The sequence below is a fragment of the Cheilinus undulatus genome, linkage group 11 (assembly GCF_018320785.1).
Source record: "Cheilinus undulatus linkage group 11, ASM1832078v1, whole genome shotgun sequence".
In the NCBI taxonomy this organism is placed as follows: Eukaryota; Metazoa; Chordata; class Actinopteri; order Labriformes; family Labridae; genus Cheilinus; species Cheilinus undulatus.
Window position 1 is genome coordinate 37,899,832 of NC_054875.1, and position 15,867 is coordinate 37,915,698.

The 15,867-nt window shown below is 39.9% G+C and overlaps 1 protein-coding gene across 15 annotated transcripts in view; it reads right to left on the reverse strand.

Annotated features, from left to right (window-relative positions):
- The window catches only part of rap1gapa (RAP1 GTPase activating protein a), a 131,075-nt gene that overhangs the window by 20,706 nt on the left and 94,502 nt on the right, over positions 1-15,867 (reverse strand). For 13 of the 15 annotated variants that reach the window (XM_041799533.1, XM_041799536.1, XM_041799532.1 and 10 more), the window contains 8 exons: positions 10,254-10,289; positions 9,241-9,288; positions 8,748-8,786; positions 8,462-8,653; positions 3,826-3,929; positions 1,694-1,772; positions 1,550-1,603; positions 1,245-1,328 (listed from right to left, as the gene is read on the reverse strand). In XM_041799533.1, coding sequence (XP_041655467.1) covers positions 1,245-1,328; positions 1,550-1,603; positions 1,694-1,772; positions 3,826-3,929; positions 8,462-8,653; positions 8,748-8,786; positions 9,241-9,288; positions 10,254-10,271 — 618 coding nt within the window. In that variant the 5' untranslated portion in view covers positions 10,272-10,289. The remainder of the gene's footprint in view (positions 1-1,244; positions 1,329-1,549; positions 1,604-1,693; positions 1,773-3,825; positions 3,930-8,461; positions 8,654-8,747; positions 8,787-9,240; positions 9,289-10,253; positions 10,290-15,867) is intronic. The other 2 variants (XM_041799528.1, XM_041799537.1) reach the window with 1 other exon arrangement.

Here is a 15,867-nt window from a genome sequence, read left to right on the forward strand (position 1 = left end):
AGATGAATGCGGCCAAGTACAGGAAAATCCTGGGAGAAAACCTTTTCTAGAGTCCTCAGGACCTCAGAACAGGTGTCAGTGGAGCATCAAGCTCTGTGGAGGAGGCGTTGCGCTCGCGCGCTGCGTCACTGTCCAGGAGAGGTGAACGATATAATCTCTGGTTTCCCTCCAACAGTGGCAGGTGAGCTCACCTGGATTCGTGTTCAGATAAAAACTTCATGGTACACAGTGGGAAGAGCACCGTGTGCCAAAGAATGCATCTATTTAGATGCAGTCATGAATCATCCATTAAAGCTGTCAGCTGCGGATAGGACAGGAGGGCATACCAGTACTTGCTGGTAAGCTGGAAGAAGTCCCGGTATGCCAAGGGGCAAAATTTAGAAGTGCTGGTACTGCGTACTACTGCATACCGGCCCACTTAAAGCACTGGCTGTACCATTCCTTTGCCAGGAATCATACAGAAATCCTCACATTTATTGTCACAACATGTTAATAGGCATCTATCTGATCAAATTTTTTTGATATGAAGACATTTTGGGCTTTTAAAAAGGGTTGGGTGTTGCTGTTAGGTGCCACGGATTATATTTGATTAATTCCTTTGCTGACTATATCTTGAGGTTTATTTAACATATTTTAAGTCTGAGTCATACCACGATTTCTCTCTTAGCTAAGTAGGTGATTTTTTTTTTCCTGGAAACACCTTAGGTCATAATTTTTGAGTGAGATGTTGTGGTGTGACCTAAAACAGGCTGTTCATGCTCGAAAACCATCCAATGTGGCTGAATTAAAATGATTCTGCTAAGAAGAATGGGCCAAAATTTCCCCACAGCGATGTGAAAGACTCACTGCTAGTTATCGCAAATGCTTGTTTGCAGTTGTTGTAGCCAAGCCTGGAACAACCAGTTATTAGGTTTAGGGGGCAATTACTTTTCCACATAGGGACAGGTAGGTTTGGATTATCTCTGATTATCTTTTTTGAAATGTGTTTGATGATTTGAAACATTTAAGTGTGATAAGTACGCAAAAAAAAAAAAAAAAAAAAGAAAAAAATCAGGATGGGCTAAAAACTTTTTAAGGGCTCTGTATATCTGTTCTCAACTCTTCACACTGAGGATGAAAGGAAATGAAAACCTTAAGATTCCCTTACATTTTAAAATGTATAAATCTACATTTCTAGATGAATATTTCCTGTTAAAGCTCATAGCCATGAATTCTCCAGGATGGGGTGTGAACATGTGGCTTACCTGTCCAAACTTTTGATAAATGACACCAAACTTGAAGTTGTTGCTTATGACATGTTCATCAAAGGTGACAATAAGTCTTGAAGCCTGCAAAAATGCACAAAACAAGAGACAATAAAAGAAAGGCTAACACATTTTCTAATCTCATCTTCTTAAAAATGCTCATAGTTTATATGTTGTCATAAATATTTCACAAAAAACTACACAATGACGAGCTATGATGTTTTTTATACAAAGTCAAAGTCATAAAATTGTTAAACTACCAAGTATAAATGGCAGCTTCATATAAAAACTAAAGCAGGTCTTACTTTGGGATAAAGGACAGGAAAAAAGCGATCCACGTTGACCTCTTCACAGACAAGCTTGGTTAAAAAAAAGGAAAAAATAATGTAAGAATGGGGTTATAACTCAGTCAGAGCAGATGTTAAGTATAATAAAACATCTCTTCTCACCTTGGCCATTTGGACCACGTTGGGAAACTCCGTCAGGCAGGAGATGGGGATCACATCATGGTGCGTTTTCAGCTTGTTCCTAGTGGAACCATAAAACAATTATCGTGTTTTAAAAGCCATTGATGTGATGTAACATTTCTCAAAGTGGACACAGATGATCCAGTTTGGACCATCATCAAACTTCCCCACCCTCACTGTCTCTTTGCCGTCTCTAACCTCCCTCCATCCCTCCGTCCATCCCCACCCACTCGCTGGCCTAAATAGTCCATCTGTTACTCTGCTGTGGAAACGACAGGGCTGTTGACACTCTCTCCGGCTTTATGACTCTTATGAAAACACCCGAGCTGGGAGGATGTGTTTATCCAGTCAGAGCTGGGCATTTTGGGAACATTTACTTCCTGTTGATCATGTAAGTGGTGAGATTTACTAAAGCAAACACTTTTACTGCTGCACATTATGATTTGCATACTTAAGGACTTTATTTCCTTTGATACTGAAGAATAGCATGTTTGCATAGTGAGCAGCGACCTCATCTACAAAAGTCTAGAATATTAAAAACCTCAAAAATACATTAAAGGCATAGTATGCAACATTTTAAACATGATTATAGCTGATGTCAAACAAATCCTTACTAATATCCTTGACTTATTTAACCAAAAAGGGTAAAGTCAAACCCTCCAAGGTTTGTTGTTCTTAGCACTGTGCTCCAGCTTGTTTATGTTTCAAGTGGAGGCCAATTAATCTTTCATACAAGGTTTTTACATGAATCCCTCTGTGTTGAATCTTTAGTCTTCCTCAGTGTGGAGAAAGAGAAACAAACAGAGAAACAGCTGGACCCATGCTGGAACTTTCCATGTTGAGACCCAGTGGACTGTTATTTGGTGACTCTAAATTGCCCGTGGGTGTGAGTATGAGCAATACTGCTTGATTGTCTCTATATGTAAGCCCTGTGACTGACTGGTGATGAGTCAAGGGAGTACCCTGCCTCTCGCCCAATGATGGCTGGGATTAGCTCCAGCCTCTGGAACCCCCAAATGGGACTAATATAAGGTCATTACTTGACACAGCTGTTGATTTTTCTTCTTGATTCAGGTCTGTGTGCTCCTATGTGAGTCATTTTGTATAAATTGTGCAGTATAAATTTAGTGCAGATTATAAGAAGCAACCCAACAGTAATTCTTTGGTTAAATAATATTATTTTACTTTAAGACGGTGGTTCTCAACCGGTTGGTTGGGACCCAAGAGTGTGTCATGATGCTCTTTCCAGTGGGTCTGGACTGGATGCCAGGAAAAAATGTGTCAAAATGTTTGGTTTTTTAAAGACTTTGTTTTGGGCTTATTGTGTCTTTATTGACAGAGGAGGACATTGGACAGAATCGGAAACAGGGGCGAGAGACTTGGGGAAAGTGCCACAGGTCAGATTCAAACCCGGGACGACCACTTACATGGGGAGAGCCTTTAACCACTAAGCCACCTGCAAAAGGTTTTTAAAGGTGTGTACACATACTTTACATCAATACAGTTTTATCGGGTTTTCCAGGGATACAGAGTAAATTTAGGTCCTTTTTCTCAAGGTTTTAACTTACTTATGTTACTTCCCCCATGACAAAATTGGTTTCCCCAAGATAACAAGGAAATTCTTTGAGAAAAAAAAAATTCCATGCTTTCTGAGAAAAAATGAGCAAAATAAAATGTATGCATGCATGCTCTCCATAATAACACACTTCTCAAACATCTTTGTTTTGTCCTTTCTCTTTGCTTAATCATTCACACTTGGTTATGATTTAATAACTTTGTGGTGGTGGGTCTTGACTAGACCAGTTGAGATCCAGTGATTTGAGGTGCCTATTAAGACATTTAAGTCCACCTTAAAAATACAACAAATACAAAGAGAGCACCATATCAGGACCAAATTAAAACAACAGCGCAGGCAATGGAAAGAGAAAATAGCATGTTTACAATGAGTAAGCAGTTCTCAAAAGGTGGGTTTTGAGGCAGGATTTAGGTAGAAAGTTACAGAGATGGAGGCTGGCTCTAATATAGAATCCTGTCTTTATCTTATTTTGAAATGACATCAACATCTTGAAACAGTGAGACATACCATTCAAACACCTTTAAACAGTGAGGATTACCTGAGCATGAGTCGGAGATGTTCCTGGTCACCAATCACATCGTACTTTATAGAGAACACCAGATGTCCGAGGGCGCTGTCCACTGAATAGTAATTAAAGTGTTCCTGAGGGCACAGAGCGGGGATAAGGACATTAGTCTCTGTCACAAACACACACATGTGCATGACACGGCATTATCTTTCCAATCCGAGACCTTTCTCTTCTTTTCTTTCTGCTCAGATCAAATTTGTTCATATTATGCGTGTGTATGAACAGGTGGCACAGGCTAATGCATCTTCATTAGCTGCAGAGTACGAGGTGGGAAACAGTGAGGGTGGCTGCTGTGAGTGGTTTCCTCGGCTGGGATTCACTCGCTGCTGATTCATTTCATTACTGTAATGAGCAAGAAGTGAAATTGATTGTGAAATATTCTGCGTGAGTAACGAGGCTCATCTGCAGAGGAAGGAAGCTGTTCTAATGAAGGCCTTGATGTGTGTTACTGAAGGATTGTCATTGTGAAAGCAAAGAAAACACCTTTAAAATCATGCAGAACTGACTTAATGGCTGAATAAACAAAATTATCTGATGTTCCTGTCAACATAATTGCATGACTGTTACCATGAAGAAGAGTTATGGGAATGACTGTGAACAAACTGAAGTTTGAAAACAAAGCATGAACACGCAGTGTAGGGGGTAGTGTGCTGCAAAGTAATCTACTGAAGTCACGGATATTGTTGTTTGTTGCAATGATTAACACACCACATTAGTTCTGCAACTGAAATAATCCACTGTTTAGTTCCTTTTTCAAAGGTAACCTGTTGTTCCCTTTTCCTTTTGTTGTAATTCTGGTCAGGTAAATGTGCAATTGTTTTCACTGGCATGCATAGCTAGCCAATTTAACTAGTGATAACAGGAAGGACAGCATTTGCTTTGTTAAAACATCCCCATTGTAGAGCTGGAAAGGTCATAATGTCTGTTATTCCTTTTATAAGTCTCCAAAGTTACAGATAACTAGGCTGTGCAATGATGGTAGAGTCAATACAGTAAAGTCAGATTTACAGTAGGCTATGTGCCATCTGGACAATATACCCACCCAGTCACGAAAGGGTTTTAAATTTTGGTCATGCAAGAGGACTCTTACTTTTCTCAGAATGTGATACAATAGCATAACAAGTTACTTTTCACTAAAAGTGCTCTTGTAGTTACATTAAAAGTAATGCCATATAACAATGGGGACAATAAAATGATGTACAGTACAATCAAAGTCAAAAATTTAAAGATATACACTAAATGCATAAATTACAGTTTCCTGAAAAAAAGTGCAGTTCTTAAAAAGTGTTGTCAATTAAATCATATTTAGCTGCTCTAAAATTAGGAAGTTTTCAAAGCTGCTGTTCCCAAGAACAGATAAAGCCGGGTATACACTGTGTGGTTTTTGTCTGATTCAGCCACAAATTTTGAGTCACATGACTCACTTTCACTCATTTCTCCAGCTGTGTACAGGGCTGCTCCCAACTGGTAGGATGGATTTCTGGCATGTTTGATGTTTTGGTCATACGACTCCAGACACTTCACAGTGAGAGCAGAAAAGCAAGCAGAATAAACAACTTTGGGGGATTTCTTTCCTTTGTAAACTGTCAGACAATGTCCTCAATTACCATGACAACAGCTGGAATCACTTTCTGATGCCCCTCCACCCCCACTTTGACAAAGGGTATACACGAGCAGGAAACATTCCTACCTGTGGACCTGCAGCTGACACGGATGGTGATGCTGTTTGTGTGTGTGGAATAGAGAGAGATAGTGAGAGAGGGAGAGAGAGAGAGAGAGAGAGAGGGAGAGAGAGAAAGCGGGAGCGAGAGAGGATATGACTGGAAATACTTCACCCTCAGTGTGTGACACTTTTTAAAAAGGATCTCTGCAGATTTTTGGCCCCGCCCGTACCGACTTCACTCGTACAGTGTGAGCACTCAGATCGGGCAAGACCATCGGACCGTATAGTGTGAGCAGATAAATCATCCGTGATGGTCACAGTGTATGCCCAGCTTAAGATCAGGCCCAAAAGTCCTAGCCCATCTCTACCGAGCCTGTGCACGTTCTCTCCAAACTTGGTCAATTTCATATCATTACTTGTGTCAATCAGCCAAAGCTTGATGTAATCTGTACCTTTTTTTAAAATAGGCTGGCTTTTATCACTAAAGCTTTGAACTCAGCGTCGGCATAATGGGGGGGGGCATTCGCAGGCCATGCCCCCCCTTTATGACCCCCCTCATCTCACTCCGCACACTCTGCAGGACTCCAGAGGCTGTATTTCAGCACGACTGATGCGATGGCAGAGCTGGATTTCAGAATAAATTAGTGCAGCTCACCACTGACTAGTGTGCTTTTTGCACTGAATCCCAAAAGTGACACTTTTCTTGCCGTAAAGATCAGGAATCACATTACAGGCCTTACAGGATCGCCTCTGAGCCTCTGTCTTGATTAAGACATGGTATGGCATCGCTAAATACATTTTTTTAGCACACAGAAACAATCAGTAAAATACAGCACATCATGACACAGTGCCACACACAGCTGACTGCATTGGCCAGTGTACTGACTGTGTTCAAAAATGCTGTGTAAGAATTCATTCTCCACTCTGAGAAGCATATTTTTGGACCACAGACGCACGATGCCCCACAAAAGAAAGCACAGGCTGGTTAAAGAGACCTGACACAAAAATGCACATGGGAGTCAAGGGACAGTGTTCTTGTGTGTTTCAGCAGTAATACTCGCAGCCTCCAGCTATTTTAAAGGTAAAACTGAATAACTTGATGGCTTGGGTTTTGTGATTATTTAATAAGTTGAGTGCGGTACAGTGTATTGTGTGTGCATGTGTTTTGAAGGGACACTGGCTGTGCTGTCAATGGCAAACATAAGAACGGATATCATAGATTTATGAATGGCAGTTTATGCCCCTTCACAGTTGCCTTAATGCTCCCCCACCTTATTTGTTCTAGCACCGACTCTGTTCAAACTACAGTTCTGAGTTGTTTTAATGACAGAATCTGTTCACATAAGATCCTAATAAATGCAGCATGGAAGCACGTATTATGGATCTGGCCTATTTATTGTTGATGATAAACAGATCAGTGAGGATGAGGAGCAGACGCGCAGAGATCACTGTGCACTAAACATGCAGGGCTTTTGGAGAGTATCCACAGTGTTGTTTGAAAGCGAAGCATAAACAAGCAGTGTAGGGGTTAATGAGATACAGAGTAGTCCATTAGAGTACTTGGATTATTTTTTTGTTGTAGATTAACATTCCACATAAATTCTGCAATTGAAGTAATCCACAGTTACATTACTTTTTAAATGTAACCAGTAATTAGAAAAAATGCTGCAGTTCCCTTTCCTTTTGATGTCATTCTGGTCAGAGAAACATGCAGAAGAGCCACTGGCATGTATAGCTAGCTAATTCAAAGGGTGGGACAGCATTTACTTTATGGAAACATTCCTATTCTGTTTAATTTATGGATGAAACAGTTGTTCCTACCACTGTATTGCCCTGCCTGTCTTACTGCAAGCATATTAAAGAGCTCAAAAGGTTGTAATTTCTTACTCCTTTTACAAGTCTGCAAAGTTACAGATTATTGGCTGTAAACTAGGCGGTGTAATGATGGTAGAGTCAATACCTTAAAGGTAAGATAAACAGTAGGCTATGTGCCACCTGGACAATATAATCACAAAAGAATACCCTTATCAATGCAGCATGGAAGCACGTATTGCAGATCTGGCTTATTTATCATTTATGATAAACAGATCGGTGAGGATGAGTAGCAGACGTGCAGAGATCACTTTGCATCAGCAGTGCCAGTTTTTTTCCTCATTACGTCAAAAACCTACTTTCAAAGAAGAAGGTGATACAAAGTTTAGTAAATATGCTGCTTGGAGGGTTTGGTCTTAAAAGTCTTCTTAATTCAAGAAATGTGAACAGCGGACCTGGAAAGAGCATCTAGGAGTTTTTGCAGCGGGTCTCCAGAAGTTGTTCTGATGTTATTACAAGAAAAATAGGCAAAAACTCTAAAATCTGTATCTATATAAGGACTCACACTACAATCGGGCCCTTTTTATGGTTTCAGGAATAAGGCCCATGCAGAATAAGGTGGTAAATAAGCATCACAGAGAAAGAAAAATTGTGTCATGTGATAACTTGTGTGATTTAGTTTTACATATTTTATTAAATTATCGTGCAAGTCATGTTAGCACTGCTGCCTCAAAGTTAGCAGACTCCATGTTTGAATCCAAGGGCTGCATAGGTCCGATGGTTAACACCATCACCTTACAACAAAAAGGTTCCTGGTTCAAATCTCTGGACAGACAGGTGTCCTTCTATGCAGATTTTGCATGTTGTGGGTTCTCTCCAGGTATTCTGGCCTCCTTGGTTTGGAGGTGGTTCTAAATTGCCCATAGATGTGAGTGAGTAGCCCACCTTTCACCTAATGACAGCTAGTGTTGGCTTTATCTGATAATGCATGGATGAATAGATAACAGATGGACACTTCATGTGAAATTTCTACATTTTCCCCCTCTGCTGTCAGCCTAATCAGTGAAGCCTTGTCTAATCCACACTCTGTGTTGACTGTTTTGTTCCTAATATTTGCATTAAGAAGCTAACCTTGCCGAGGAAGTCCTTCCTGTAGATGGTAGCTGTCGTGTTACATTCCAGCTTGGTCCGTACATCTGGAGAAAGAGGCTGCAGCTGTTCTGTGTCCAGGGTGTCACTCAGCTCATGGTTCGTCCCTTCGATCCAGTAACCCCCGAACTGAGGCAGGAGGATGAGAGGGAAGGGGCTTTTCCTGCCCAACACCTGAAACAAAATGCAAAGCATTGAGAAACAGAAAAATTGAATAGTGTGATTTTAAAAAGAAAAGTGCCAGTGCAGCACATTATCATCATCCTACCTCATGCACACTGGGGTATGGGATGTAGTCCTCCTCAGTCTGAAAGCAAAGAGAGAAAAAAAGCTTTGTTTTCTCATCAAAGAATAAAAATAGCCACAGTTCAACCCTATAATCCCGAAGGACACTGCTTCAGTCTTATTGCATAAGACTTACTGTTATGCAATCAAAACAAGGAATCGATGCATCATTTAATCAAAGTGTTGCCATTATTTGCAAACTGATGATTTAAAACACTGTATTACATCAGAATATCCAATTAGAGCCTGAGTCTCTATGATTTTGCTGTTTCTTCTTGTGCAGAGCATTCGAGGTTGCACGAACTATCTCTGCGGGTGTAAAAATGATGGCAGGACTTGAGAGCCTTGCTCTGCATTATGAATAATACTGTGCTGCTGTGAGCAGGAGTAATCAGCATGTCTGGGGAAGCAAGATATGCTGGAGACAATGGCTGTATCAAGTGAGAAACAGTGTATCTGTACAAGGAGACTCGCACCTTTAGTGGGGGAGGAAATGTGCATCTCTGCTCATCCATCCTTTTGCCCTATGAGAGGAGACATGGAGATAAGGAGAGAGAGAAGGTGCAAAGTCAGTCATCAGAAGAGCAGCTGGTTGTGTGCAAAAAAAGCAACAGAAATCCCTAAATATAAATACTTTTCATTGATAAGGTGTGCAAAAATATCTTAAAAAGCAGTGTAATACTCTAAATAACAGAAATGAGACAAAGGGGATGTCAATTATGAGTGTTATTACATAACAACACTTTTTTCCCAAGAGGTCTGCAGCAGGCAGCAAAGCAAAGTCACAAAGGGACAGATGGAAAGTTACATGACACGCACAGAGACAGAGCTGATACAATTAAAGGATGCTAAAGAGCGAGGGAGAGACCGGGAAGTCTGTTAGCACACAGAAGTGTGTTAATGAGACCCAAATGGATTAAAAAAATGCTAAGCTAAACAAAACTGAAGCACCCATAGGACCCGAGGTGTGCATGTGTAAAAAAGAATGAAAAGGAAGCAAGAAAAAGAGATGCAGAGATACTAAATCAAAGCGGCGACGGCGCCTGGTGTCCAGGAAGGTGATACATCATATCGATAAAATGTGGGAAAAACAGTGCGGCCCCTGCGACAGAGGAATATATCCAGTTAGAATATTCAGTAGACCTAAGCTGTCGGATATGAAAGATGTTTGTACCCCTGAAAGCTTTTTTATGGTGTGTAATTAATCTAAGTCTTAAAAAGCTCCATCATAAAACTCTTACTCATGAGTTTGCGTGCTTAGAATATGCATCCGTCTAAAGCTTTAAGAGATCAGGCAACAGTTCTTGAGGAGATAATGAAGTTAAAGTGTGCGAGGAACCAGAATGTTAATAGAAACACCGAGACACACAAACAACGCTCCCACAGCTCTTCTGCAGAGTTAGAGAAAGTCACACAGACTGCTGGTTAGTCGTTTGGCGAGAGCAGCTTAGAAGTGTCTTAAAATTCAAAGATCAGCGTGTCATCTTACCTGCATCCTTTCAATCATTTCAAATAAACCTGGAGTCTGCAGAGAGGAGAGCAACATGACATGTTTGAGTTCATTTATCGTGCTGTTAGGTTTAATCATTTCTTAAGGAAATCACAAAACTCCAGCAATGCTTGTAGTTTAGAGAATGTCTTTCTCAAAAAAAGTGGTTCGAAACTGGGAACCAAAAGAGGGTTGCAGAGCTGTTTTCAGCTCTGGCAGTGCAAATTTGAGCCTGGACAAAATGCGGCAAAACGTCTATGACATACATGAAAAACTATACAGATTTGAGCTTTTTTAATGGTGTGACTACTCTAAGTGATTTTTACAGTTCGGGTCACACCCATTCACTCCACATTCACTTACTGATAGTGCAGGCTGGTATGTAGAGTGGCCATTATTAACTAGGGCTGTCAAAAGATTAGAAATTTTAATCATGACTAATCTAAGAAGTTCATTGGTTATTACAACCCACTGTATCCTTTTATCAGGTTTTAAAATTTCACAATCTTGCATTCAAAACTGTTTTTGGGTGATGTTTCTACTGTCTTAAACTAAGGGCGATTGACTTCTTATATAGATATAGGAAGTTAGGAAGACTGAAGATTATAACATGGATTAAACCATGGAAAAAGGAACTTGTTATTGATTGAAAAGGAAAGAAGGGAACAGTAAAATGGTCATTGTTTGATATCACAAAGTTTAGATGACTTTAGACTCGTCCACCTGAACTGTCTGAGACTTTTAAAAGTGAAAAGTGTCATTAATGAGCAGAGGTGGACTTATTTTACATCACTGTGGCAGCAGGGAGAAGCTGATGTGTCTTAACCAAAGTGTGCTGAAAGAGACAATAAAACATGTGATTAATACCAGTTCCCAAAAAAAAATTGTGCACCAACTGTTGGCCTGAATTGATCATGACTAATGGGATTAATCTTGACAGCCCTAGCATTAACTATTGTTGTGTTCACACCAGATAAAATCATTCGCAGGAGTTGATTACATGTAAAGCTAATGTAAAAATGCAAGAAGACAGAAGTTTGCCTCAGGTGGCACGAACGTTTAAGTGAATTGCGTGAATTGAGCAAGTACTTTGCACCATTCGCTTATATGCGAGAGTTGAAAAATCAGAATGCTAGTAAATCACTCGCGCTGCGATGACCAATCAGCATGGAAATCTTCTGGTGACGTGTTCCCTATATGTCACCAGAGGATCTCCTCAGGACTAGCCTGGAGGGGAGGAGATACATTCAACCATAAAATGGAGGAGGAACTTGTGTAGTTTGAAAATGCCTACCCCGAGCTATTCGACTTAACCTGCCTGTTCTACCGGCACACGAGTAAAAAGGAGCTCCCTTGAAGGAGAGCGAGTAAGGAGCTGGGATTGCCTGGTCAGACGGGAAAAGTTTTATTTTTCACTCAGTCACAGCAGATGTGAAGCAGCAATCCTCACAATATGGTCAAGCTAAGTCATGTTTGGTCATGCTGGTAAGGGCAGCCCCTCCCCCTCTCACCTCTTGTGGGCTCTTGATTTGACACTGAGTGGAGCAAGTTATTCATGCAAATTTTTAAAAAATCAAGCAAGTAAACTCTCTACATGCAAGCATTCAGATACACACTAAAAGGTGATCATTTGCATTTGGTTTGAACACAGGATAATCCCATTCATACACATCCACATTTACACGCCACTGACACAACAGTGGGAGCATTTTAGGGCTGAAGAAATATTGACATGTAACCACAGCAGCTGGGATTCCCAACACTGACCGATCAGTGGAGAAGACAAACTCAAACTACTGAGCCACGGCTGCCCCATTTACATGCATTCATGTTCTTTTACTTCATTTCCACATGAAAAGGAGTAAACTTTGGTTGTTTTGTTCAGATTTTGTCTTATCCAGCTCGTTGTCTCTAAATAACAAATTATGCAAATCTGTGTTGATGAAATAATTCCTCAAGATCACAGGAAATTACAGAATTAACACATTATCATGAAATATGGAGTAAGATCAAATTGTATGCATGCATTTCCTCTTGGAGATTCTGAACTACAGTAATGTGCTTTTAATACTTTTTAGGTCTGTTTTTCAGACAGTTTTCTCTGAGATCCAAACCTCAACATTTTCACTGAATAAATAAAAGGATCAGAGATTAAGGTCGTGATTTTTATGAAGGAGGTGGTGGAGGTTAAACTAACTGAAAACCACTGCACTAGTGTCTCCAGAGCTTTCTCATTTCTTAAAGATGTTTTCATCCTTCATGAACCTCCATGAGGTTGGTGACAGAAAATCCTACTTATGTTAATTTTTTTTTTTTAAAGTGAGTCTGTTTGTCCTTATCCCATTTTTTAAGAACTTTTAAGAATGCATTTAAAAAAAACATTGCTTTTTCTGGGAATTTGTTTTTTCTGTTGTGCAGATCAAAGATCTTATTAAACCTTATGCATATTGAAAAAAAAAATTCAGTATTTATTTCAAAATATGAAAAAGCATAACTATAACATATTCATATTCAGCAAACAAGACCAGATAAATGTCTAACATCAGGATGCATAAAGAATAGAAATAATACCTGAATTGCTTCTAATATGTTAAAAAATCTGTGATTTTGGCAAGCAAAGTGCTGTTGCTGATTGTCTTGCAATGAGACAAACTAACCAAAAATGGCTAGTATAAAAGGGGCTTTTAGGGCCAAGTCCCAACTTCTTATACAATAAACATGAAAAATGATTTTACAACATATTGGTTCAATTTTGTTGGCACATGATAACAGAACCTAATGACTGCAAGAAAACACTCCATATCTCTAAATGAGCTAATGTTTTACAAGCTGTGCACTTCAGCATCCTTCTCCATTCATTTCTGTGGTGTAAATAATTGACAGATGTTAGTTTAGTGATAGTTTGGCTAAAGACATTCAGGCCACAGGACACAGCAGTAACATTACAGACTGTAGAGATGAGAAGAAATTTACAGAGGAGCTCTTGATAATGGACCTGAGCTTGTTTAGAGCTTTTCTGGACATCTGGCTCTTTTTGCACCACAAGCCACACTGAACCATTTCCATCACATTGACACAGTTAGTGGCTGAAGGTTGCTATTTTAGGAGTCTTTCAGTATTTGCTCAGACTATTCATTAGCATTTAAACACCATTGTTTGTAATGCACAGGAGATGGGGATTGAACCCCCAACCTTCCAGCTGAGAGACAACAGACTGTCCCACTAAGCTACAGCTGAGAAAAAAATGACTTAACTGAACAATTTTACATAAAATATCTTAAAAGAAGAGGTTTAACTGGACCTTATAAGTTTAAAGACCACTTCTGACAAGACAAGAAGTGAAATTAACACTTGATTAGATTTGAGCTTTGGCAATGTAACAGAAAACTGTCATTCTGACCCTTGTGTTTTGTTTACCTTTCCTCCGTTTGGTTTCTGTGTGTGTTTACAGCAGGTACTACTGTCTGCTCCACTGTGCCCTCAGGAAAACATAATCACTATTCATCAGAGCCCGTGGACATCTGCTGTTCTCTCTAAAGAACGGCGTGATCTCTAAGCAGGAACAGCTCTTCTGTTGTTATCACTTTCATTTTTTCCTGACTTTTTATCAAAATGTATCATAAAGGACCAGTGAAGTCATCTTCTCCTGTGATCTCCTTTAACAAGGTAACTAGGTACACCTGCTCAACGGCTGGTATTAGAGGTAATGCAATTCAACACAAATAACTTAACAGCCAATCACATGGCAGCAACCAAGGCATTTAGTCAGACCTTGAGCAGATGGGCTATAGCAGCAGAAGACCAAAATCATGTCAGGTGAAAAGAGGAAACTGAGGCTACAATTTGCAATCTGTGCTTAGTACGTGTATCCCCTAAGTGCATTGTGGGTGCAATCAACGTACAACTTAGTCAAATGAAATTACACCTATGCACTGACCAAGTGATTGGTCTTCTGAATGAAAAAAATCACAGGAAAGGGATATTACACAATGTTGTGTTAAAAGTTCACTTTAATGTGTAAAAAAACACATTTAGTGTCAAAAACTAACACTACAAGAGAGTTAAATTATAAACCCTCTGAGCCCTATACTGTTTTTTTAACCACTGTGTCTCACCTGGACTTTTTGTCTTGAAAAGCTTATAAAACATCAACCCTGTGAAACCCTAGAAAAGCTCTAAACTTCCCCTTTTCAGGTAAACCTGGTCTTTCAGAACATGTGTGCTGAAGTAATGTTGCTTGAATTTTTAAAAAGTTATGGGATTATAAAGACAAAATTTAAAAAAACTATACATAATTGAAACTCAGTAAACAATGATGAAAACTTTTTTTGCAAAAACTTATTTTCCCATCTCTTGGGGACCAAAGAGTGAAATAAACAATCATTCTTTGACAGAATGTCTTCAAAAAATTCACATATTTACAAAAAAAAAAGTCCTTGTGCTTTTTGGAGGTCACTTCTTTTCAGTCCTGTCGGCAGTGACACGGAAGGACACATCACAGCCTCTCTGTGTCTCTTTCTCTACATTAAAAACTCCTCAGGCTGTCGCATCCCGTTTCAAAGTTTTGAAGCATGCGCTGTTTGGCAAAGCACGTCATGCCTGTCATTGGTTGTCACAGCCCGTAACAATGCATTGTGGGAGACATTATGATGGCTAATGCTAAACCTAGCAGCAGGAATGATAGAAAAATGTATGAAAAAACATGGATAGCATCATTAGAACAGCAAAACAGAGCTCCCAGAGGGAAAAAAAATGTATGTGGCGATGATTTACGATTATTTAACTTTAGATAATCTGTACCACTGCTTGTTGTATGTGACATCAGTCTCAGAGGGTTAACACTTTCCAAAGTGTACATTTAACTCTGACCCTTTAAGGGAGAATGTTGACTTTAACACTATAGGAGTTTAATTTACACAATATTGCTGTGTTGGGATGTCAATAAAGATTTTCAGGGGTCATGAGGTATTGCTGTCTCTCTATCTGACTGTAACAGAAATTAACATTCACATGTGCATTCTAATTAGATGATAAATGGACATATTCAAACTTAAGCCCTATTTGCCGACCAGTGAATTAAACAGGCAGCCAGGCAGAGGCTGAGAGGGAGAGCCAACACAAACAAAATCATGGACCTTTGTGTCCATTTGTGAATGTGATTTGTTAGAGCCTAACCGCTGTAGAACAACCTGAAATTAACACATTTTGTGTCACTGCTCCTTTTGTTTCCCTCTCTCTACATCGATTGCCCACCACGGCATACTCTGTCTCTCTTGTTCCTTCTGCTGGGTGCTCCCTTTTCTCACTCCCTCTGCTACCCCCAACATCTCTATGTCTCTGCGTGGAGGTCCAGTCAATGGGATTTTGGTCAGATCATCAACTCACCAACTCAGTGAAGGGGGTCAGCCCTAGTAAACAGAGCCTTGGAGCAATCAACAGAAATTCAAGTCTGCTTCGGATGCAGGTTTTACTTCAGTTGGTAGAGCAGGCAGTCATTTACAGTACAGAGGGTAAAGTCAATGACACACTGGTCACAGGATCAGTCCACAACCCTGGCGCTGTTTGGCACATGTCCTTCCCCACACTCTCCCCATATTTCCTGTCTCTTTTCAGC